Genomic DNA, 26,486 nt, shown 5'->3' with positions numbered 1-26,486 from the left:
ATGTGGACAGAGTAGCTCTCTATCTTAGTACCTCTGTGATTCTCCACTGTTTGATGGCAATTATAAAGGATAGTTACCAGCAGTGGGTTTGAAATAATCAAGATTATTTTGATACTAATTGAGTACAAGAGCTCTAAAATTGTACATCTAGTACTTGTTGAAAGTAATTTATGAACATATAATCAGTAGGGATTTTGATTGCTAAGCAGTCTGTGGGTTTAGTGCAGAATGATTGCAAGTGGATCCATTTTGTTCAAAGGCATCAGTGGTGACAGTGAACATCGGTACAAGAGATGTATGCCAAAAGATTTATCAGACAGAATGCTTTCATACCTGTTAACACTAGAATACTCAAATGATCAATTAATCATAATTCTGATTCCTTCAAAATTCCTCCTTCTGTGGAGAGGAAAGCAGCTCCTGTCTTGTGCTGTGATTTTTGTAGCCAGGTGCTGTTCCATACAGTTGGGTTATTTATTTCCAAGTAAAACCTTATGTCTACTGAAGGAATTTCAGTAGTCTGTCCAGTAGTTTATTTTTTATGCTCCAGATTTCCAGCATCTTGTGTTTCCAAAAGGTTGTCTACTTTGGATAGGCAAATAAATGTCTACAAGAGAATTGTCCTTTTAGCCAAAAGAAAGCTGGCAATGGTTTTGTGTTTTCTAGAGGACAGAGCAACAGGTCATCATACTGAATGATCAAAAATTCCAGGGAACTTAAAACAAACTGATGTTGCTTGACCACATAATTAATGTAGTAAAAGGAAAAACTTTTGCAACTGTTTCTTAACAATATCAGAATCAGGTTTATTATCACCGACATGTGTTGTGATATTTGTTAACTTTACAGCAGCAGTTCAATGCAATACATAATATAGAGGAAAAAGAAAAATAAGTAAATTAATCAATTACTGTGTGTGTGTGTGTGTGTGTGTGTGTGTGTGTATATATATGTATATATATATATATATATATATTAAACATCATGCAAAAAAAACCCAGAAATAATATATTAAAAATGAGGTAGTGTTCAAGGGTTCAATGTCCTTTTGGGAATTGGATGGCAGAGGGGAAGAAGTTGTTCCTGAATCGCTGAGTGTGTGCCTTCAGGCTTCTGTACCTCCTACCTGATGGTAACTGAGAAAAGAGCATGCCCTGGGAGCTGGAGGTACTTAATAATGGACACTTTGTAGGCTAGTACCCAAGATAGAGCCGACTAAGCTAACAACCCTCTGCTGCTTCTTTCGGTCCTGTGCAGTAATCCCCCCCCCCCAATACCAGACAGTGATGCAGCCTGTCAGAATGCTCTCCACGGTATATGTATAGAAGTCTTTGAGTGTATTTGTTGACATACCAAATCTCTCCAAACTCCTAATGAAGTATAGTCGCTGTCTTGCCTTCTTTATAACTGCATCAATATGTTCAGACCAGGTTAGATCCTCAGAGATAATTTGGAGTAAAAGGAAAAACTTGCTATTTAGTGTTTTTAAAAGTGACGAAAGTCGCTATTTAGTGTTTTTAAAAGTGACGAAAGTCGCTATTTAGTGTTTTTAAAAGTGGCGAAAGTCACTATTAAAAACTTCTGATAATTTGATCTGATTTGGAATACAGGCAGTCCCCAGATTTCATCACAGTTATGTTTCTGAGAGCTATCCGTAAGAGGATTTCTCCGGAAGTCAGAAATATCCAAGAGAAATCCATGTATGTTGCTATAATTGTACATTTCATTTAATAATCATCTGACCTTTACACATCATAAAGCTAATGGAATATATACTGTAACCAGTCATTAATGATTACCATGAAAGAACATAGAAATCTGCAGCACATTACAGGCCCTTCAACCCACAATGTTGTGCCGACCATGAAACTCTCTAGAAACTGCCTAAAATTTCCCTAGCACATAACCCTCTATTTTTCTAAGCTTCATGTACCTATGTAAGAGGCTCTTAAAAGACCCTAATGTATCCGCTTCCACCACTGCCGCTGGCAGTGCATTCCACGCACTTGCCACTCTCTGTGAAAAACTTGCCCCTGACACCCCCTCGGTACCTATTTCCAAGTACCACATTAGCCATTTCAGCCCTGGGAAAAAGCCTCTGACTACCCACAGGATCAATGCTCCTCATCATCTTATACACCTGTATCAGGTCACCTCTCATCCTCCATCGCTCCAAGGAGAAAAGGCCAAGTTTACTCAACCTATTCTCATAAGGTACACCCTCCAATCCAGGCAACATCCTTGTAAATCTCCTCTGCAGTCTCTCTATAGTATCCACATGTTTGCTTGCTTTTAAACATGGATGAGAGAATTCGTGTTAGGCTGGATTTCCATTAATCAGGTTATTCATTTCTCATGGAGCCTTTGTAGTCTGTAGTTTACATACAGTACAAACGTTTAGCTACATGGTGGGACAGTGGAGGACTTTCAAAGATGTTTATTATGTTGAGTCTTATTAGTGATGCAAAAACAGCATTTTTTATGATATTGATTTAACCATTTGGGTAATTCTGAATCATTTTATTGTGGCTCTGAAGACTCATCAATAATGTGAAGAAACAAGAATCTATGAAGGTTTTCTGATTTTTTGTAGATGTATTGTATCTAAATTTGTTTTATGTAGATAAATGTTCAAAAGTGCTACAATAGAATTGTGCTTATTTTTAAAGGGATAAGCCTTGTGCTGGTTTGGTAAATTGTGACACCGTGTCAGAAGAAATTAGTTGTCTGATTCTGTGCATCGCTGCTAGAACCTAGCAAAGTAATAAAATTGCTTATGGGTTCAAAATGTTAATTGACTAAAGTCAGTTCTTTACACAGAAATTCATTGTCAAAAATGCAAAAGGTAATAAAAGAAAAAAATTATAAAACCTCGAAAATGAAATCAGTCATTCTTGATCCAAAAGTCTGATGTCCAGTAGGTACTTCAAAGCCCTTGATTTCAGAGGAATATCTCCAATAAAAACTTTGAAATATGTTGCATTGAATTTGACAACCACTGAAATGTCAGTGGCTGTCTGTTTTGCAATCCTGAGTGATTTATAAAGTGATCAGAAAAGAACATGATAGATTTTGTTTGTCTGGCATGCCAGATTACTTATTTTTGCATGGATGTGACTGATATCTCATCAGCGCAGCAGTAAGTAACTTGCCCATCTTTACTGTATGGGGAATTGCTGAATGAGGGTTAAAATGCAACAGCGAAGACAAGATGTCAAAAGCTTAAGTGTTAAAACCATTTGATGCTGAGGACCAGCCCCAAGTTATTCCATCTCTGTGCATGACTGATACAAGGTCTATGATAAATGGTAAGGGTAATTGTCACTTAAGTGTTCCAGTGCAGCTATGGGCAAGTTTATTGCTCATAAGGCCAGAAGATACAGGAACAGAATTAGGCCATTTGTCCCATCAAGTCTGCTCCATTCATTCAATCATGGCTGAATTTCTTAGCCCCTTTCTTCTGCCTTAACTCCTATGCCAATCGAGAATCTATGAATTTGTGCCTTAAACTCACCCAATGACTTGTCTGCTGCTCTCTGTGGTGACAGATTCACTACTTTCAGTTGAAGAAGTCCTCATCTTGGTTCTAAAGGGACATCCCTTTACTCTTAAGCTGTGCCTTCAGGCTCTCCTAATGGAAACATCCTCTCCATGTCCCCTCTATTTAGGCCTTTCAGAACAGTCTGTAATAATGGGATACTCCCACATCCATTTGAACTACATGTACAGACCCAAAGCCACCAAATCCACATAAAGACTGCATAAAAAGAGCTACCTTTTAACCAGGAAGGTGATTGAGATTTCAAAGGCAGAGTTTTGCTGCAGTTTCTCTTGAGTTGAGGAGTGACCAATCAGTAGGAGGGATTCATTAGAAAAGGCCAATAAGAATAATTCAAGTTCAAGCAGAGGGCCATTCATTTGGAGCATGCCAGTGTTTAGAGCAGCTTTGACTCATCAGGGATAAGCAAGTTACACCTGAACCTGAGGGGGACCAATATCATTGCAGGCTCATTGGCTAGAGTGGTTTGGATGGGTTGATACTAATTTGTCAGGGGGATGGGAACTGGAGTGACAGTGCTGAAGATGAGGTAGTTGGTTTTCAAACAGAGGCAATGTATAGTGAGACTCCTAGTAAGGAGAAGCTGGTGATAGGACAAAATCGCAGTCAACAGGATGAGTTGCAATGTAAAAGGTGGGCACAATCGAAAAGGGTGAATACAGGACTGAAGGTATTATATTTGAATGCATGCGGTTCACAGAATAAGTTAAATGAATTTGTTGCACAGTTACATATTGGCATGTATGAATCATGGCTGAAAGAAAGTTATAGCTGGGAGATTAATCCCCAAGGATACACATTGTATCGAAAGGATAGGCAGAAAGGCAGAGGGGGCTGTGTTGCTCTGTTGGTAAAAAATTAAATCAAATCATTAGAAAAATGTGACTTGGGGTCAAAAGGTGTTGAATTATTGTGGATAGAGCTAAGGAACTGTGAGGGTAAAAAGATTCTGATGGGAGTTGTATGCAGACCCCAAACAGTAGTAAGGATGTGGTTTACAAATTACAATAGGAGATAGAAACAGCATGCCAACAGGGTACTGTTACAATCGTCAGGTGGGTGGGTGGGTGGAATTCAATATGCAGGCAGTTTGGAAAAATTGGTTTGATGCTGGATTTCGACCTGTTGGGACAAGTGAACATAATAGGATCGAATTCACCTTGAATTTTGAGAAAGAGAAGCCAAAGTCAGGTATATCAGTATTACAGTGGAGTAAAGGAAATTACAGAGGCATGAGAGAGGAGTTGGCCAGAATTGATTGGAAAAGAATACCGGCAGGGATGATGGCAGAGCAGCAATAGCTGGAATTTCTGGAAGCAGTTTGGAAGGCACAGGACATATACATACCAAAGAGGAAGTATTCTATAGGCAGAGGACACAACCATGCCTAACAAGAGAAGTCAAAGCCAACATAAAAGCCAAAGAAAGGGCATATAATAATTTGTGGGTTATTGGTAAGTTAAAGGCAACTAAAAAAGTAATTAAGAAGGTAAAGATGGAATGCAAAAGTAAGCTGGCCAATAATATTAAAGAAGATACCAAAAGTTTCTTCAGACACCTCAAATGTAAAAGAGGTGAGAGTGGATATTGGACCCTTGGAAAACAAAGCTGGAGGGGTAATAGTATTGGATAAGGAAAAAGCGGATTCACTGTGCAAGATACAGCAGTATGGTGGAAGTTCCAGGTGTCAGGGAGCATTAAGTGTGTGAAATTACCATTACTAGGGTAAGGGTTCTTGGGAAACTGAAAGGTCTGAAGGTAGTTGAGTCACCTGGACCAGATGGTGCACATCCCAGGTTCTGAAAGAGGTGGCTGAAGAGATTGTGGAGGCATTAGTAATGATCTTTCAAGAATCTCTAGATTCTGGAATGATTCTGGAAAACTGGAAATTTGTACTCCACTCCACTCTTCAAGAAGGAAAAGAGTTAGAAGAAAGGAAATTAGAGGTCGGTTGGTCTGACTTCAGTGGTTGGGAAGATATTCGAGTCGACTGTTAAGGATATGATGTCGGGGCACTTGGCACATGATAAAATAGGCCATACTCAGCATGGTTTCCTCAAGAAAAAAATCTTGCCTGACAAACCTGTTGGAATTCTTTGAAGAAATAACAAGCAGATAGCCTTAGGAGAATCGGTTGATGTTGTGTATTTGTATTTTCAGAAGGCCTTTGACAAGGTACTACACATGAGGCTGTTTAACAAGCTACGGGGAAGATTCTAGCATGGATGAAGCAGTGGCTGACTGGCAGGAGGCAAGAGTGGATACAAAGGGAGCCTTTTCTGGTTGGCTGCCAGTGACAAGTGGGTGTACTACAGGGTTCTGTGTTGGAACCGATTCTTTTTATGTTATATGTCAGTAATTTGCATGAGGAAATTGATGGCTTTGTTGCCAAGTTTGGAGAGGATAGGTGGAGTGGCAGATCAGGTTGAGGAAGTCAAGAGGCTACAGAAGGACTTAGACAATTTAGGAGAATGGGCAAAGAAGTAGCTGATGGAATACAGTGTCGGGAAGTGCAGGCCATCCATGTACTTAGAAGAAATGAAAGTGCTGACCATTTTCTAAATGGAGAGAAAATACAAAAATCTGAGATGCATAGGGACCTGGGAGTGCTTGTGCGGGATTCCCTAAAGGTTAATTTGCAGGTCGAATTTATAGTGAGGAGGGCAAATGCAACGTTAGCACTCATTTCAAGAGGACTGGAATATAAAAGCAAAGAGGTAATGTTGAGAATTTATAAAGCACTATTGAAGCCTTACTTGGAGAATTGTGAGCAGTTTTGAGCCCCTTATCTTAGAAAGGAAGTGCTGAAACTGGAGAGGGTTCAAAGGATGCTCACGAAAATTATTCCAGGTTTGAACAGTTTGTCAGAAGAAGAGCATTTGATGGCTCTGGGCCTGCATTCACTAGAATTCAGGAGAATATGCGGTGACCTAATTGAAACCTATCGAATGGTGAAAGGCCTTGACAGAGGGGATGTGGATTGGATGTTTCCTATGGTGGGAGAGTCTCAAACCAGAGGACACAGCCTCTGAACAGAGGGGCATCCTTTTAGAGCAGGGATGAGGAGCAATTTCTATAGCAAGGTAGTAGTGAATCTGTGGAATTTGTTGCCGCTGGTACCTCTGGAGGCCGAGTCTGTCTGTATATTTAAGGCAGAGGTTTATAGGTTCTTGATTAGTCAGGGCATGAAGGAATACATGGAGAATGCGGGAGATTGGGGCTGAGAGGAAAAAATTGATCAGTGTGATGAAATGGCAGAGCAGACTTGATGGGCTAAATGGCCTAATCTGGTTCTGTGTCTTAGGGTCGTATGGAATGCCATTCATGAGTTATTACATGCTGATTGTGGTTCAAGTTGACTTCATGTTAATTTTTTTCCCCTCCATTACAGAAGAAACATCTTTTGGATTTATTCTTAATCTGATTGCAGACGATGATAAACCTTTGCCTCCCAAACTTTCACCCAAGGATACAGTGCAATAAGGTATCTGAATACTTTATAGAGTTATTACCTGGAATTTTAAATCAAAATGTCTGGTTCCCAGTGCAAACAAAATTACTTCTCCCTAATATCTATTTTTCTCTTTAGGGGATTGTAGTGACTGGGATAGGGTGGGGTGAGGTAAGGGATGTTGTTTAGAAATCATCAATTTCTTTGACTGCTTGCAGTCTTCACTCGGTGTTGGCTGATAATGAAATCCAAATGCTTTTCAAGGCAAATAATTCATGAATACCAAGCTCTGTAGTTCATTGAATGAAACACCCCGTTTTAGGAGAGTGGATACCAGTCATTCATGCAGCTTGCTTGAGAGAGATTTCTTACTGTAGGCAATGTTAAGATGTAAATACTAGCCACAACTCTTATTTTTGGGGTATAGGCATGACAATATATACTGACGATCACTGGTGATATAAAAGGCATGCTAAACATTTTCTGAGATCCTTCTTCTGGCTCAGCTCGTATTTTCCCAGTAGCATGAGAATTTGGCACTAGTATATGGCTTACCTGAGGCCGAGGCCTGTTGAAACATCCCACCTCTGTTCCCTCTCTGATCCAATTGCTGTGATCAGTGGGAAGTGAGGAAAGTAATGTTATAAAATTGGAAAAGTAATCGGTGAGGATTGTCGCAACACACATCAAAGTTGCTGGTGAACGCAGCATCTCTAGGAAGAGGTACAGTCGACGTTTCGGGCCGAGACGCTTCGTCAGGACGTTAGTCCTGAGGAAGAGTCTCAGCACGAAACGTTGACTGTACCTCTTCCTAACGATGCTGCCTGGCATGCTGCGTTCACCAGCAACTTTGATGTGTGTTGCTTGAATTTCCAGCATCTGCAGAATTCCTCGTGGTGAGGATTGTCCATGGATTATCTTAATTCATCCAGAAAGATGATGACAACATCGGAATCAGAAGCCCCAGTACTAAAGGGAGGGTGGTTAAAAACCAGCAAGTTCTCCTGATGCATGTAAGGATTCCACTATACAATTTCAAATAGCAGGCCGATTATCCCCGGTACCTTTGCCAATTTTTTTCTCTTCCTTAGCGAAACTAATATTTTCATTGGTTTTCCAAGTCAAGTGGTGGAATACTGTCCATTTGTCTGGATAAAAACAGATCCATTTCAATAGAATTGTAGAAATGCACAGCGTAGGAACATCTCATCCATACTAACGGTTATGCCTGTCTCTGCTAATCCCATAGGCCTACCCATATCCTTCTACATCTTTCCTATCCAATCTTCTGAAGATTGTCATTGTAACAGATATTCATCACCCTCTGCATGAAAAACTTACTCTCTCAGATCTCCTTTAAATTTCCCCCTTCGCTTCTAACCTGTACCCTCTAGTTCTAGACTCTCCTGTCCAGGGAAAAGAGATTCTGACTACCTATCCTATGAATGTACGTCATAAGTTTATAAATCTCTATAAGGTCACTCCTCAACCTTCTATGTTCCAGTGAGAATATACTCAGCATACCCAATCTCTCCTTTTAACTACAGCCCTCAATTCCAGGCATCATGCTGGTGAATCTCTTCTACATTCTCTCTATTGCTACCAATCCTTCCTATAATGTGACCATCAGAACTGTATTTAATATTCCATGTGCAGTGGAAACAGTATTTTGTACAACTGTTACATGACATCTGATCTTTTATATACTCAATGTTTCGAGTGTGAAAGCAAGCATACTAAACTCCTTTCTCACTATCTACCTGTATCCCTGCTTTCAGGAAGCTATGGACTTGTACCATAAGACCATAAGACATAGAAGCAGAATTAGGCCACTCAACCCATCGAGTCCGCTCCGCCATTCCATCATGGCTGATCCTGGGTCCCATTCAACCCCATACATCCCAAAGTACTAAGGGAGGTTGCTGAAGAGATAATGGATGCATTAGTCATGATCTTTCAAGAATCACTTGATTCTGGCATGGTCCCAGAGGAATGGAAGATTGCAAGTGTCATTTAACTCTTTAAGAAGAGAGGAAGGCAAAAGAAAAGAAATTATAGGCTACTTAGCTTAACCTCAGTGGTTGGGAAAGTGTTGGAGTCTATTATTAAGGATGAGGTTTCGAAGTACTTGGAGACTAATGATAAAATAAGCCAAAGTCACCATGGTTTTTGTAAAGGGAAATCTTGCCTGGCAGATCTGTTAAATTTCTTCAAGGAAGTAACGAGCAGACAAGGGAGAGACAGTGGATGCCATTTACTTGGATTTCAGAAGGTGTTTGATAAGGTGCCACGCATGAGGCTGCTTAACAGGGTAAAATCCTATGTCATTACAGGAAAGATATTAGCATGGATAGTGGAATGGCTGACAGGCACGAGCAGTAACTGGGAATAAAAGGGGCCTTTTCTGGTTGGCTGCTAGTGACTTAGTGGTGTTCCGTGGGGGTCAGTATTGGGACTGCTACTTTTCATATTGTTAGTCAGTGATTTAGATAATGGAATTGCTGTCTTTGTGGCTAAATTTCTGGATGATATGAAGATAGGTGGAGGGGTAGGTAATACTGAGGTAGCAATGCGATTGCAGCAGCACTTAGACAAGTTGGAAGACTAGGCCAAAAAGTGGCAGATGGAATACAGAGTTGGGAAATGTACGAATGTGCATTTTGGTAAAAAGAGCAACAGTGCAGACTATTATCAAAATGGGGAAAAGGTTCAAACATCAGAGGTGCAGAGGGACTTATGAGTCCTCATGCAAGACTCCCAGTAGGTTAATTAACAGGTTGGATCTGTGGTAGATAAGGCAAATGCAATGTTGGCATTTATTTCAAGGGAAATAGAATACAAAAGCAAGGCGATAATGATGAGCCTTTATAAGACACTAGTCAGGCCACACTTGGAATACTGTCAACAGTTTTGGGCCAGATATCTCAAAAAGGATGTATTGCCAAGTTGATTTAAACCCTCCCTGACAGCTCTATTAAACCTGCCTGCTAGGATATTAGACCCCTTTGATCCAATAAGTGGCTTCAGGATGAGTTCAAGGAGATTTATCCCTTGAAGTAAAGCAGAAAATACTGGAGGTTCTCATCTATGGTCAGGCAGCATCTGTAGAAAGACAGCAGAGTTAAGATATTAAAAGACTTTATGGATTTGATGGTGCAATTATTAACAGAGGCATAACAGGTAGAAGTAGGTGCAGGAAAAATGCCTTCTGAGAGGATTTATTGTCTTTTTTTTTCTTTTTAGTGTGTTAAAGTTTCAAATAGTATACTGTAAGATGTGCTCGGATAGATATTTGAAGATGGTGGAGAGATTAGTGATTTCCAATGTGGATCCAGGACTTCATAAAAGCAAGTCCAGTGAGTTATCTTAAAGAAAATCTACTATGTCCAAATGGTGCTTTGCACCCAGTTCTCAGCATCATATTTTTGTAAGGAAATAGAGGTTTTTCAAGGTTGCAGAATAAATTTTAGCAGAATTATTCCAAGAGTACATTTATAGTGGTGGAAGACAGTTCTTCTCAGAGCAGAGATGTTTAGGGGGAGAGTTGTTAAGAGCTGACAGATTTAGAATAAGGAAGAAGAACCTCATGCAGTCACTAAGTTAAAACCAAACAGGCAAAAGAAAAAGGCAATGTAATGGAATAACTTGTACAATGTTTGGACAGGATTTTAAATGAACCGTATGGTAGAGTGGTGACTATGCATTTAGGTAGGGCATTCAAAAGTGAATTTGGTCAATATGTAGTAAAAATAATGGGGAAGAGTGTAGACTCAATCCCATTGGCTCTTTCTGTAGTCTACTAATTTGTGATTGATTTATTCCACATGGTCTCTGTGGCACTTATGCTCCATGTGAGCTTCCTCCCAATGTACTTCATTGTACCCTATCTGTTCCTTGTAGCTGTCTCTGCTTCAGACCTTGGCTGTCCATGAAGTGTGCATCCCCTGGGCAAAGAAGTATTTCCAAGGTTCTTTATTGTGTTTATTAGTGACTATATCATTTTAGACCTCACTGCCACTGCCAGTCACTCCAGCCCAACCATAACTTGGAAATATCATATAAACATCCACCCTACTAATTACCTCAATCTTAAAGATCTTTAACGTATTTGGTTTTTAGCCTCCCAGTGAAGTCTTTGTAACTCAGCACATAGTGTCTCACTTGTACCTGACCCTCGGCTGCTGAGAAGTGAAACACCCTGGTGTTCTCGGCTGCGTAAGTCTAGGGAAGGCAATCTCTGTCCCCGCCAAACTCGTAAGATTGAGGCACACTCCCACCCCAAACTCCTGTTTGTGCAAATGCTGTGTAATTCGATACCCTGTTACAAATTAGTGCCATGAAATAACAGACAGCACACCACATACGATTAAAAGATTATCTTTATGATTCTTAATTTGACTAAAGGGTTAGTAAAGAAAAGAACAAAAAAAGAAAAGGGGCCATTTTAATGAAACAGTCAAATATTCACCAGTTGGAGCTCACGTTTCTCTAAGTCACCGATCCTCAAGCCATCTCATCCCGGGCTTTGTCGAATCACGGTCCCACTCCAGGTCGAATCCCACGACCTCTTCACTCCGGCGTCTTCCCTCTTCATCTCCTCTCGAACTAAAGCCCCAAGCCCAACCTTAGTGTCTCTCACCAGAGAAACCTCCCCTAAATTTGACCATCCTAATTGGATGGCACACATTTCTCCTCATCCCTTATCTTCAACAATAACCCAAACATAAGCTGAAAACAGAACTGCTCTGACAGAACTGCCAAAATGAAATACATACAGCATAACAGTAAAAATATGAACCAGGGCCTTACAGAAGGTAGACAGTACAATCGACCAGCTGCTTAGTTAGTTGAATTGGATATAGCAGTCAAGGATGCCAATCTGTGATCTCTTTTTGTCTCTTTCTTGTTGCAGAAAGATGACAGATTCTTCACCCACTTCCTCATCAATCTGTATTAATTGGCAACATATTGCTATGGGAGATCTAGCCCAACCCTTCCTGCTGCTTTGCCTGACAGCTCAGTATCAACAATGCATCAGATAAAGTTTGTACTGTAATTATAGTGACAAAATACTCTCACTTACTTTTGTGCGTTTTGTTCAGGTCTGTGCTGACGGCTATGACGTAAGCAACTTGATATCTGCAGATCCCGTGAAGACAAGGTGTGGATTCCGTGCCGAATACTTCATCAAACCTCCTCTACATGTTACGGTGTCATTCCCATTTAATGTGGAGCTTTGTAGAATTGACCTGGAAGTCTCGGGCTTGCAAAACTCTTTAGGATTGGACATCTATACCTGTACAACATGTAATAAGACTCAGGCATGGACGGAAAATTCCTTTCAGAGCTCTCAGCCTGCTTGCCAGACCTTTACTGACAAAGATGTTTTCACATTAGTTGGGAAGGTTGTGCTGAAAAACCAAAACAAAGTATCCTTTAGGCACAAAGCATACAAACCCAGAGCTCCTTTCAATGAGCTTAATGAGCTTTCTGCTGTTGACAGCCATACCTCCAAACAGGATTTGTGGAACAAGGGACAATTTTCATTGACGAACATAAATCACCTCAGGATTTGCATCACTTATGTTTCAGGGGGTCGTGTGCCTTGTTTCAGAAAGCTGGACATCTGGGGACAACCATCTAGATCATCCCCTCTTAAACTTATTGAAAGTGTCTTCAAGGCTTACCAAGAATACAAGGCTGAGCAATCAATTCCTGTGATCAAGCAAGGAATTGCTTCTACCGCACCGTCTAACAATACACCTGGTGATAGCCTACAGCCCAGTACCCATGGATCTCCGCTACCTGGTGGGAGCATTCCAGAGGAGTTTCTGGACCCCATAACTTCTGAAATCATGGTCCTTCCAATGTTGCTTCCTAGTGGTAAAGTAATCGATCAGAGCACACTGGACAAATATAGCCGGAATGAAGCTACGTGGGGCAGGGTGCCAAATGATCCCTTCACCGGTGTCCCTTTCAGCCACCACTCAAAGCCTGTGCCTCACTTGACTCTTAAAGCAAGGCTAGACTACTTTGTGTTGCACAGCACAATACCAGGCCATGACATTGTGGGGAGAAGTCGCGTTGGTTTTGTTGCCTCATCTGCAGTGAAGAGAAAATCAGACTCCATACAGGATGCAGACATGAATCCTGTCTCTGAACAAATAAGTGCCTGCACTAGTTCAAATTATTCATCTGTGTCAGATTCTAATGAAAAGAGATTCAAAGCAGAAGTGAAAGAACCGCAGAAGTCTGAGAAAAGTTTGGGTATACTCTCATTGTTTTTTACACTTTGTCAGTGTGTGATACTGCATTTACAAATTTTATCTTCCAAAGCTATGGATGAGAACTGGGGTCCTGTTCTACCCAATATCAATTATCTCTCTGCAAGTGACCATTCCTTATGGGCATGTGGATAGATTACAGAACAAGGGCAGTTTATAGATGATCCAAGGTCAGGATCCATCTTTTCTGAGTTGTTGCAAGAGATAACAGTGATTGGCTAATGAGAACACCCATCTAATATTAATGTAAAGAATTCAGGACATATCCTTTTTTCAGAACAGTACAAATATGGAGCAGGCTTTTGCATACTGGGAAATTAGCCTAGATGTTTGTAAGGTGAAGTTAAAAAAGGAAGATTGGAATAGAAGAAATTAAGGGATGTCCATTTCAGATAAAGACGGGGCAATATGTTTTCCTCTCAGAAGGCTGAGAGTTTTGGAATTCTGTTCCTCAAAGAGTGCTGATCAGTCTTCAGATATTTTAAGGAAACACTGGATAAATTTTAGAACAGCCAAGGGATGAGAGATTCAAGATTGTTCAATGTCATTTCTGGTACACAAGTATAAAAGAGAGCGAAATAATTATTACAGCGGGAAGCAGGAATTTAGGGTGGATGTTACAGTCAGGTCAGCCATGGTGTTATTGAATAATGGAGCAGGTTACTGGGTGACCTTCTCATATTCATATATTCACTTTGGAAAATCCACAGTCCATAAGCCATCTGGCAAATTAAGGAGCGAGTCTAAATGAAGATTGTAGGAAGATTTCCAAAACTGTGACAAGAGAACAATAATGCTCACCTATTTGGTTTGGGTTTTTGTCAAGACTTGAGTGGATTTCACTGTAAATTTTAGAATCCTTTATTTTTCCTTCTGTTTTGTCAAAAAAAAGTGTATTGTAGCAGAATCACCAAATCAAATTCTATTACAAGCACAAGAGATTCTGCAGATGCTGAAAATGCATTGTAACACATACAAGAATGCATGGATGGCAGAGTAACGGAGGGCTCTGGTCCAGCTGTGGGTCAAAGGGACTAGGCAGAATAATAGTTCAGCATGGAGTAGATGGGGCAAAGGACCTGCTGTGCTATATGCTGCGTGACTCTGGCTCTAATACTCAGTTTCTTCAACTCCAGTTTCTTTGGCCTCGTAAAATTTTTATATTGACTCTTTGGTTAGGGGACAATGGATGTCTTAGGACTGGTAGTCAGGAAAGTGCTGAATTCAAGAAGCTGTTATCAATGTAGGTATCCTTGATAAATTCCTCAGTTACACACACACACAAAATGCTGGAGGAACTCAACAGGTCAGGCAGCATCTATGGAAAGGGATAAACAGTCAACATTTCAGGCTCCCGATGAAGGGTCTGTGTTTGAAACGTCAGCTGTTTTTTGACTTGCTGAGTTTCTAACAGCTATCATGCCTGTGGTCAAGGGAACCATGTTAGCCTGTTATGGTTTGTGAAAGCTTGGCTGGCCAACTCTATCAACCATAAAATATCAATTTACACTGATCATGTAAGAAACCCACTTTATTCTCTCCACACTCATATCAATTCCTTAAATATTCTACCACACTCTGATATGCTAGGGGTAAATCGCAGTGTCCAATTAACCCACAAGCTCACACCTTTGGAATGTTAGAAATAATGACTTCCAGGCAGCCCCACATAGAGTGCCCACCCATTTTAAATCCACTTCCTCTTCCCATTTCCATTCCAACTTGTCAGTCCATGGCTTCCTCTACTGTCGCGATGAGGCCATACTCAAGCTGGAGGAGCAACACCTTATATTCTCTCTGGTTAGCCTCCAACTTGATGGCATGAATATCAATTTCTCGAACTTAAGAGTAATTGCCCCCCCCCCCACCATTACCCGTTCCCTTTTCCCTTTCTCACCTTATCTCTTTACCTGCCCGTCATCACCCTCTGATGGTCCTCCCCCCTCTTCTTTCTTCCATGGCCTTCTGTCCTCTCCTATCAGATTTCCCCTTCTCCAGCCCTCTATCTCTTTCACCAATCGACTTCCCAGCATTTAACTTCACCCCTTCCCCCCTCCTGGTTTCACCTATCACCTTGTGTTTCTTCCTCCCCTCCCCCCACCTTCTAACACTGACTCCTCGGCTTTTCTCTCAGTTCTGATGAAGGGTCTCTGCCGAAACGTCGACTATACTTTTTTCCATCGATGCTGCCTGGCCTGCTGAGTTCTTCCAGCATTTTGTGTGTGTTGCTTGGATTTCCAGCATCAGCAGATTTTCTGTTGTTTGTCACATAGAGAGAGTGAACTGCACAAACTGCACTGGGGATCAGGATTGAGCTGAAGTCACTGAACCTGTGAGCCAGCACCTATATTAAGTGTGTCACTATCCTGCTCAAGGTTGACTATCTTGCCAAACATTGGCCTGAGTGTTGAATCTAGGAATCTCCTGACATGTAGTAACATAGATATATTTGACTACTAAGAAACTGTTTTTTTTTTTTTTTTAAAGCATTATAACATTTGAGATGACCTGTGGTTATTGACCCATGTTGGAGATACTAATTTTGTCTTTTTGAACACTTCCCATCGTGGAGGAAACATCTATTGGATCTCCTGTGCACATTCTTGTTTGACATAATCCTGTAGAGATTTGCATTTTTCTGACTAAGTGTGATTGACATATGATCTGTGTCCAACAGGGTTGGTATCACATGAGCAGAAGTTAGCACAGAGTCTGGACAGCGCATTGGCTTCCGTCTTAAGCACATTTCCATCCTTTACTGCCAAACAAAGTCAATACAAACTACAGCCAGCAGGTGGCAGCAATGCTGACTGTCTGCAAGGTACTGTATATGAAATGTAATTCTGATCCGGTTTGTAGTGTTGCAGTCATTGTCAACTGACATAGAACATAGAAATCTACAGCACATTACAGCCCCTTCGGCCCACAATGTTGTATCGACCATGTAACCTACTCTAGAAACTGCCTATAACAGGGGTCTCCAACCTTTATTGCACTGCGGACCGGTTTAATATTAACAATATTCTTGCGGACCAGCCTACCGCGGTGGAGGGAGGGGTGGTGTTCAAGTAGGGATAAAGTCACCTCAACATGTCTTTTACAGTTAGGGTTGCCAGCTTTCTCACTCCCAAATAAGGGACAAAAATAGCAGTCAAATCCCGGGACACTTTACCCCAAGAAAGACCACCATGACCATGAAGCCTTGTGTGGGCACCTGTGTGCACAAGCATGACGTGCGCATGTGCTTACATGCCGATTTTTTTCCTCCGACAAATCGGTTTTGCCGCCTTCCCGTCTATACTGTACATACATTATTTCTACTTTATACAGGCTGTGTATTTATCATATCACTCTTGCTTTTACTATATGTTATTGTTACTCATTTTTGGTTTTATGTGTTATTTGGTATGATTTGTTAGGTTATTTTTTGGGTCTGGGAACGCTCAAAAAATTTTTCCCATATAAATTAATGGCAATTGCTTCTTCACTTTACACCATTTCGGCACGAAAGGTTTCATAGGAACGCTCTACCTTAGCGGGGGAAATACAGGAGAAGGGTGGTCCCGTATGGGACAAACTAATTTAGCCCAATATATGAGACAGTTGGCAATCCTATGTTCAAGTTCAACAGTGTGTGACAGGGAAGGAGGAAAGGTGCAGCTGACTCATATTGTTTCCTCACGGTCCGGTAGTGCATGCTTTGCGGACCGGTGGTTGGGGACCGCTGGCCTAGAATTACCCTACTGCATAACCCTCTATCTTTCTAAGCACCATGTACGTATCTAAGAGTCTCTTTAAAGACCCTATTGTATCTGCCTCTACCACCGTTTCCGGCAATGCATTTAATGCACCCACCACTCTCTGTGTGGAAAAACTTACCCCGATCTACTTCTAAGTACCTTTAAACTATGCCCCCTCATGTTAACCATTTCAGCCCTGGGAAAAAGCCTCTAGCTATCCATACGTTCAATGCTTCTCATCATCTTATACACCTCTATCACATATATCAACATTATCAGAAGCAGTTTTAATATCACTGGCATGTGTCATGAAATTTGTTTGTGGCAGCAGTACATTTCAATATATAATAATAAAAACTAAATTGCAGTAAGTATACATATAAAATATTTAAATTCCTACTGTGTCAGTGATCTGGAAGTAGTGGGATCAAACCCACACTGTTAGTTTAAGCAAGTGGAGTGGTTCAAGATGGTAACTCAATACTGGATCCTGCCCTCTCAGTAAAGAGTAACTTAAAGAGGATTTGAGAGGCAAGTTATACCACACAGAGTGGTGGTTATCTGGAACGAGCTGCCTTAGTAGGAGGTGGTAGAGGCAGATACAATATTTATTTGGTATTTGATCAGATACATGTATTGGAAAGGCTCGGAGGAACTTAGGCCTAAAGTAGGCATATAAAGTTAGGTAACGAGTGATTAGCTTTATTTGTCACATGTCCATCGAAGCCTATAGAAAGATATGTTGTTTGTGTGCACAACCAACACAGTCTGAAGTTGTGCTGGGTGCAGCTCACAAGCGTTGCTGTGCTTTTGTCACCAATATAGCATGCCCACAACTCATTAATCCTAACTTTGTGTTTTTGGAATGCGGGAGAAACCCAGATCACCCAGAACAAACTCACATGGTCACAGGGAGAACATACAAACTCCTTCCAGACAGCAGCTGATTTGAACCTGTGTCATTAATGCTGTAAGGCATTACGCTAACCATTACACTACTGTGACATCCTCTAAACAAACATGCCACATAGGTTACTATAGAGAGGCATCACAGTGGGACAGGATGAGATGGGCTCTTACTGTGCTGCACTGTATGATTTTACTGCTTTCTCAATTAAATAGAGAAGTCAGAAATGATGGCCTTGCATTGATCATATCCCTTAAAATGAATATATAAATATCTGTTTGAGAGGCTGAACAGATGCTGCACCCTAACACTTCTGTTGCCAAAAAGGACCAGGATGGAGAGTGTATAGAAACATCACACCTCCAAGCCCTTCCTTCATATCCTGAAATTCTCTACCCCAAGTACTGTCACCAAAAAGGGCCTCAGTGATTTAAGGTAATGACTCATCACCATCTTCACGAGGGCAGTTGAGGATGGGCAACAAATGCCAACCTGCCAGCAAAACCATGCATCGGCACTAAATGGTTTTAAAACCTACCAGCGGTGGCAGCTTTGGAATAGTATGCTACACACAGGCCCTAAATGAATACTTAGACAATGAAGTGGAATAATTTGAAGAAATGCTGTGAGCAATATGCTACGATCCATTGTCTTGAACAAGAATTCTTTATCAAAATCTCACCAACATTAGCAAGTTGTCCAAGGAATTAAAGTAAATCAAAAGGTCCTGGAAGTATTTAGGACAGGCAGCAGCTGTAGAGAGGCGTAGTTAATTTTTCAGGACAATTGACTTTTGTCATATGATCTTATGATAAACAGTCACAACGTAAAACAATTAAGGCCATAAGACTGTATGATACAGGAGCAGAATTAAGCCATTTGGCCCATCAAGTCTGTTGCACCATTTCATCTTGGCTGATACATTTTTCCTCTCAGCCCCAATCTGTCTTCTCCCCATAGCCCTTCAATCCTTGACCAGTCAAGAATCTATCAACCTTTGCCTTAAATATCAGTAAAAACTTGGCCTCCACAGCTGCCTGTGGCAAAGAATTCCACAGATTTACCAATCTCTAGCTGAAGAAATTGTTCCTCATTTCCGTTTTAAAAGGATACCCCTCTATACCGAGGCTGTGTACTCTGGTCCTCGACTCTCCCACCATAGGAAAATAACACCCTCTGCATCCACTCTTTCAAGACCTTTCACCATTCAATAGGTTTCAATTAGGTCAACTCTCATTCTTCTGAATTCTAGTGAATACAGGCCCAAAACCATCAAATGCTCTTCATATGACAAGCCGTTCAATCTTGGAATCATTTTTATGAACCTCCTTTGAATGCTGTCCAATTTCACCATATCCTTTCTAAGATAAGGGACCCAATCTGTTTACAATACTCCAATTGATGCTTCACCAGTGCTTTATAAAGTCTCAACATTAAATTTTTGCTTTTGTATACTAGTCTTCTTGAAATTATTGCTACCATCACATTGCTGTCCTCACTGCAGATTCAACCTGCTAATTAATCTTTAGGGAATCCTGCACAAGAACTTCCAACTCCGTTTGTGCCTCAATCTTTTGAATTTTCTCTCCACTTAGAAAATAATCTACTGTTTTATTTCTTCTACCAAAGTGCATGACCATACAATTCCCAACACTGTATTCCATCTGCCACCTCTTTGCCCATTCTCCTAATTTAAGTCCTTCTGTAGCCTCTGTACTTCCTCAAAACTACCTGCCCCTCCACCTATGTTTGTGTCACCTGCAAACTGCAACAAAGACATCCATTCCATCATCCACCTCATTGACATACAAGGTAAAAAGAAGCAGTCCCAACAGAGGTCACTGACAGCCAACCAGAAAAGGATCCCTTTATTCCCACTCTTAGCTGCCTATCAATCAGCCATTGCTTTATCCATGCTAGCGTCTTTCCTGTAATACCATGGGCTCTTAATTTGTTAAGCAGCTTCAGGTGTGGCACCTTGTCAAAGGCCTTCTGAATATCCAAGTGCTAATCTGCTTGCTCTTTCTTCAAAGAATTCCAACAGATTTGTCAGATAACACTTTCCCTTGTGGAACCCAAGCTGGCTACCACCTATTTTATGTGCATCTACGTACCCAGAGCCACATCCTTAACGTTCGACTCCACCATCTTCCCAACCACTGAGGTCAGACTAACTGGCCTTTAATTTCCTTTCTTCTGCCCCTCTCCCTTCTTGAAGAGTGAAATGACATTTGAAATTTTCCAGTCTTCCAGAACCATTTCAAAATCTGGTGATTCTTGAAAGATCATTACTGATGCCTCCAGAATCTCTTCAGCCACCTCTTTCAGAACCCTGTGGTGTACACCATCTGGTCTGTGTGATTTATCTGCCTTCAGACCTTTTAGTTTCCCAAGAATTTTTTCCCTAGTAATGGCAACTTCACACATTTCTGACACTCTTGAAACTACGACATACTGCTAGTGTCTTCCACAGTGAAGACAGATGCAAAATACTTATTCAGTTTGTCCCACATTACTACCTTCCAACATTGTTTTCCAGTGATTCGATATCCACTCTCACCTCTATTTTACACTTTATGTATCTGAAGAAATGTTTGATATCCTCTTTAATATTATTGGCTAGCTTACTTTTGTAGTCCATCTTTTCCTTCCTAATTACTTTCTTAATTGCGTGCTGTTGGTATTTGAAAATTTCCCAATCTAACTTACTGCCAGATTTTTTGCTCTATTTTATGCCCTCTCTTTGCCTTTTATGTTGGCTTTGATTTCTCTTGTTAGCCAGAGTTGTGTCATCTTGCCTTTAGAATACATCTTCCTTTTTGGAATGTAGATATCCTCTGCCTTCTGAATTGCTTCCAGAGATTTCAGCCATTGCTGCTCTGCCATCACCCCCGTTCTTTTCCAATCAATTTTGGCCAGCTTTTGGGAGTCTGTAATTCCCAGCAGGGTTTTTTTTTTTACCCTTACAGTTCCTTCGCTTGCCGGCTGGTGGTGTAGTGGCTTCAGCGCCGGACTTTGGAATGAAGGCTCCCGAGTTCGAATCCAGCCGGCTCCCTTACACGCTTTCCATCCGTGCTGGGTTGAGCGCCGAGCTAGCAAGTCAGCCGGCTAAAAAAAAAACGCCGTCATGACGGCGTCCCGATGATTCCACTTGGAGTTAAGGGCTTTCTTCTTCTCAAGTTCCTTTGCTCAACCCACAACAATTCAACACCTTCTGACCCTATGTCACCTCTTTCTAAAGAATGCATTTCATTTTTTATCAACAGAGCCACACCGTCTCTCCACAAAGATGCTGCCTGACCTGTTAAATTCTTCCAGTCTTTTCTGTTGCTAGTATGCATTCCTTGCAATATTTTGCTTTTATCAAGAAAATTGGTTTACTAAGAGTCAGAATCATAGGCAAGAGAAATGCAACCTCTTCAAACTGTGGCTACAGCAATGCAAACTTCACTTTTTCACTGTTTTAACTTCTTATCCACAGAGCAAAGGCCAGTTAGGTCTGATGAAGCCTGCAGCGGCTGCAGTGAGGCATTCTCCGCATATTCCAAACACTTGGTAGTGTACAGATTGTTGTGTGGACACCTGATCTGCAGGCCCTGTTTGTCTGAGCGACAGAAATCTTCAACACCTTCCTGCTTGAAATGCAACCGGACAATCTATACCAGTGACGTTGTGAGGGTCCACCTATAGATCAGTGGCACTTTCAGCTCTTTTTGTGTGTCTACAGGGAATGTTGGAAATACTCAGGTGTTCAAAGGGTTCAAAAAGTTCATTTTATTCTCAAAATGTGCATGTACAATATAACTCTGATATTTGTCTTCTCCAGATAGCAATGAAATACAGAAAGACCATACATCAATTCCCTATACATGAAAAAGAAAAAGAAATAAAACCTTTAAAACCCCAAAATCCCCTAGCCCCTCAGAATTGGATGGATTCTGAACTCTGAAATTGAATTGATGTTTATCAGTTTCAGCCTGGCTAATTTTAGAACTGCCTGGTGTGTACCTGATTGGCTTATCAACTTGTAGACAAGAAATAAAGTACTCATGATGTTCATTGTTCTGGAAATCTTGAGATAAAATAAATTTAATATTTGCATCAGGGGTTTCTTCTTTACAAGAGAATTTAAAAGTGAGGCATACTTTCTGGAGGACTCCTGTTTTTTTATAAAAACACTAACTTACACTAGAAATAAACAAAGGCCTTTAATTTCAGCCTGTCAAGGTTACATACAATCAAATCAAGCCTGGAATATTAAGGTTTTGTTAAACGAATGATTCGTTGCTGAAACCTACTATTGATTTGATGTCTTGTCATCTTAAGTTTAAAAAGAGGAATTGTATTAACAAGCATGAAATATAATTCTAGTAAAACACACACACAGATACTGGTTAGTAAGTTTGCAGATGATACAAAGATTGGTGGTGTTATGGATAGTGTTGAAGACTGGCAAAGAATACAACATGATATAGTTCAGTTGTATTTATGGGCAGAGAAATGGCAGATGGAGTTTAACCCGGCCAAGTATAAAGTGTTGCACTTTGGTAAGTCAAATGTAAAAGAGACAATACACTGTTATGGGTAAGATCCTTTATGGTGTTGATGAGCAGAAAGATCTTCGGGTCCAAGTTCATAGCTCTCTGAAAGTGGCTACACAGGTTGATAGCAGGGGTAAGAAGGCATATAACATGCTTGCCTTCATTAGTTGAGGCACTGAGTTCAAAAGCCAGGAAGTTATGTTGCAGCTTTATTAAACTTCGGTTAGGCCATACCTGGAGTATTGCATGCAGTTCTAGTTGTCCCCATTATAGGAAGGATGTTGAGGTTTTGGAGACATTCGCCAGGATGTTGAATGGATTAGAGGGCATATGCTATAACGAGAGGTTGGACAAACTTGGGCTATTTTCTCTGGAGTGGCGGAAACTGAGGAGAGATCTGATGGAGGTTTATAAGATTATGAGAGGCATAGATAGATTGGACAGACAATATGTTTTCCAAGTGTTGAAATGTCTAATACCAGAGGGCGTGTATTTAAGGTGTGGGGGTAATTTCAAAAGAGATGTAAAGGCAAATTTTTACACAGCAATGGGTACCTGGAATGGTGGCAGAGACAGAAACATTAAAGACTTAAGAAATGTTTAGATAGACACATGAATGTGCAGAAAATAGAAGGGTATGGGCATTGTGTAGGCAGAAGAGATTAGTTAGCCATTTGATTATTAATTTAATTGGTTCGGCATAACGTGTGCCAAAGGACCTGTTCCTGTGTTGTTCTGTGTTCTAGAACGAAAGGTCTTGGGCTGAAACATCAAATGTTTATTAATTTCCATAAATTCAAAGTACATTTATCATCGGAGTACAGTATATGCAGTCTACATCCCTGAGATTCATCTCCCGCAGACAGCCACGAAAAAAGAAACACCATGGAATCCTTTCAAAGAAAACATTAAGATGCCCAACGCACAAAAAAAAACAGATTAAACAAATGGCAAAAAAAATGAGCAGAAAGTATGATATTCAGGGTAGCAGACACCAACAGAATCAACAAACTCATTCGTAAGGCCAGTAATGTTGTGGGGATGGAACTGGACTCTCTCACGTTGGTGTCTGAAAAGAGGATGCTGTCTAAGTTGCATGCCATCTTGGTCAATGTCTCCCATCCACTACATAATGTACTGAGTGGCACAGGAGTACATTCAGCCAGAGACTCATTCCTCCACTATGTAGCACAGAGCGTCATAGGATGTCATTCCTGCCTGTGGCCATCAAACTTTACAACTCCTCCCTTGGAGGGTCAGACACCCTGTGCCGATAGACTGGTCCTGGACTTATTTCATAATTTACTGGCATAATTTACATATTGCTATTTAACTATTTATGGTTCTATGACTATTTATTATTTATGGTGCAACTGTAATGAAAACCAATTTCCCCCTGGGATCAATAAAGTATGACTGTGATATAAAACATCAAACCATTGAAACAGTTTTGGGATGTTCAATTTAACACTGTATCGTTCATTGACTGCAGGCTGCAGAGGCAGTCCACCCCATTCAAAATCACACATAATAGCAATAAAAGGGGAGTAAAGAGAAAGACATCACAACATCAACTACAGAGTCCAATCCACTAACCACTCCAATTAAACCAAGACCCCAGGAGCAGCACGAGAGAAGCCCATCAGCACATTCCTCTGACAGCAGCAAGTGAGAGGGACCATTGTTCGCTGGCACTGTCTTCTTCTGCCTGACCTACTGAGTTCATCTAGCATTTTGTGCATGTTGGTCTGGATTTACAGCATTTGCAGAATCTCTTCCGTTTAAAATATGCGATGACACTGGTGCCAAGCTGTATGGGTCCTAATGCCCTTCCCTTGGACAACATTGGTGTCGTGGAGAGGGGAGGCTTGCAGCATGGGCAACTGCTGGTCTTCCATACAACCTTGCCCAGGCCTGCGCCCTGGAGAGTGAAGACCTTCCAGGCGCAGATCCATGGTCTTGCAAGACTAACGGATGCCTAAGAGGAAAATTAGTGCAGTCTATTTGCTCGAATCTTCTCAAGATCTTTTGTACATTTTATAAATCTTATAAATCATGTTGAAAAACTGGAATATAAAACTGGCATCAAATCCATATTTTTATATTTCTTATCAGATATAATATTAGCATCTGTGGAACATTGACTTTTCTTTTGAATTAGCAATGAGTAGTGTCATGCTGATCAGAGCAAACCTGAATGAGCTACAGAAAGTTACAGTGTTCTGGCTATACTCTGCATTTTGCATGGATTTGCAAGCCTGTAGATAGAAGAAAGATGTGAAATCTGAGGGAATCAGAATCAGGTTTAATATCTTTGGTATATGTTGTGAAATTTGCTGAATTTGAGGTGGCTGTATAGTGCAATACATTATAATGAAAAAGTACAAATTACAGTAAGTTATGAAAAAAAAATAATGGTGAGTTCATTGCCTGTTATGAAATCCAATGGCGGAAGGGAAGAAGCTGTTTCTAAAAGGTTGAGTGTGTCTTCATTTTGAGATCTTACAATAGAACTTGGTAGTTTTCAGTTTTACAGTGAAAATCATAACTTGGACATTTAATTAGTATCTTGTTTTTGGATAATATGGGATGGACAAAAGAGCACTGCACTGGAGGTCAGATGAATACAGTAGGGAGAATGTAGCTGTGGCTGGAATGCCCATGCCCATCTCTGTGAAACTGATGTGCTGAGTGTCAAAATCTAAATGAAAAGTAAGTGGCCCAGTGACAGAGATGCCAAGAATCTGAGGTAACAATGGATAGACAAACAACTGCAATTAATTCCTAGCTGTAAGAAGAAGAATAAAACCTGCGAAAGGGTCTTGTCCTGAAACGTCGACTGTACTTTTTTCCATAGATGCTGCCTAGCCTGCTGAATTCCTCCAGCATTTTGTGTGTGTTGCTTGGGTTTCTAGCATCTGCAGATTTTCTCTTGTTTGCAATGTAAATATTTCTCTTTTAGTATTTGTAAAGCTCTTACTACTCCATATTTTGTTAAAATTGTATTTATTTACCTTTTTTTGCACCTCCAGTCTTTTGCTTTGTTTGTGAGACCTGCTAAGTTTCTTATTAGTGTAAACCACGGGTGGTCAACCTTTTACTTTCCATGCGTCAATTTTTTCACGCACGAGTTCAGATGCGCCGCACAACTCTTGTACCCCCATTCAATTCTTGTAAAAATGTTAATATAGATATATTTAGCATTTTTACGTGATATATTGATTTAATATAAAAACAAGATAAACATTACTTACCTTAATGAGACTTCTTTTAACAAATATATTTTGTCTTCTTTTGATTTCTTCCTTTTTCTTAATCACATATTCTTTCCGTAACTCAGACCCAAGTGCTAGCTTCAGTTTTCCTTCTATTTCAGTCTGATGTTGTGTTTTATCGTGTCTATTAAGATCATGTCTTTTATTATGTGCGAAAGTGTTTTCGCAAACAAAGCACAACGGTTTTCCTGACAGACCCGCTATAAATAAGAACACATTTTCCCACTGTTCATTGAATGCATGTTTACTATCACTTTCTGCTTTTCTTTTGCTCATTTTCTTTTGCACTGTGATGGGTAGCTGAATGTAAAAACAAGGCTTAATTTTCGAAAAAGTACAAATCTATAAATGTTCACAAAGGATGAACAAAGCACAACTCTGTAGCGCACGAGTGGCAATTGTAAAGTGACTGGCAAAAACCTGTGACGCACCGCTGGTGCAGACGCCTGGCTCCTCAGGATCAAACAAGTATCAAACGTGTATTGAACTGTTATGGAACGACTGCAGAACAAAAGTCCTTCTTTCCTAGTTTGACTCATTGAACATTTTTTAATTGAAAACAGATTAATGTGAAAGAAAATAACATTCACCAAAAGAAGTGCACAAAATAATAAAAGCACTAAAAATAATTGCTAAGTTTAGGCTTATTCTCAGTAAAAACCCATTTCTAGCTCCAAGCTACTTGAGTTTCTGTTATAGATTTTTTTCTACAAATCGATTTTTGGTCAA

General features: G+C 40.5%; 1 protein-coding gene across 2 annotated transcripts in view; it reads left to right on the top strand.

Moving 5' to 3' along the window:
* The window catches only part of ubox5 (U-box domain containing 5), a 38,140-nt gene extending 14,242 nt beyond the window's left edge, over positions 1-23,898 (top strand). Inside the window, exons 2-6 of one of the 2 annotated variants that reach the window (XM_072256679.1) lie at positions 5,720-5,859; positions 6,951-7,043; positions 12,113-13,277; positions 15,972-16,115; positions 21,423-23,898. In XM_072256679.1, the coding sequence (XP_072112780.1) occupies positions 6,993-7,043; positions 12,113-13,277; positions 15,972-16,115; positions 21,423-21,631 (1,569 nt within the window). In that variant the 5' untranslated portion in view covers positions 5,720-5,859; positions 6,951-6,992 and the 3' untranslated portion in view covers positions 21,632-23,898. The remainder of the gene's footprint in view (positions 1-5,719; positions 5,860-6,950; positions 7,044-12,112; positions 13,278-15,971; positions 16,116-21,422) is intronic. The other variant, XM_072256680.1, reaches the window with a different exon arrangement.
* Positions 23,899-26,486: the final 2,588 nt, after the last annotated feature.

The sequence above is a fragment of the Mobula birostris genome, chromosome 4, assembly GCF_030028105.1.
Source record: "Mobula birostris isolate sMobBir1 chromosome 4, sMobBir1.hap1, whole genome shotgun sequence".
In the NCBI taxonomy this organism is placed as follows: Eukaryota; Metazoa; Chordata; class Chondrichthyes; order Myliobatiformes; family Myliobatidae; genus Mobula; species Mobula birostris.
The sequence above is the reverse complement of the archived record's forward strand: the minus strand, read 5'-3'. Positions and strand labels throughout refer to the sequence as shown.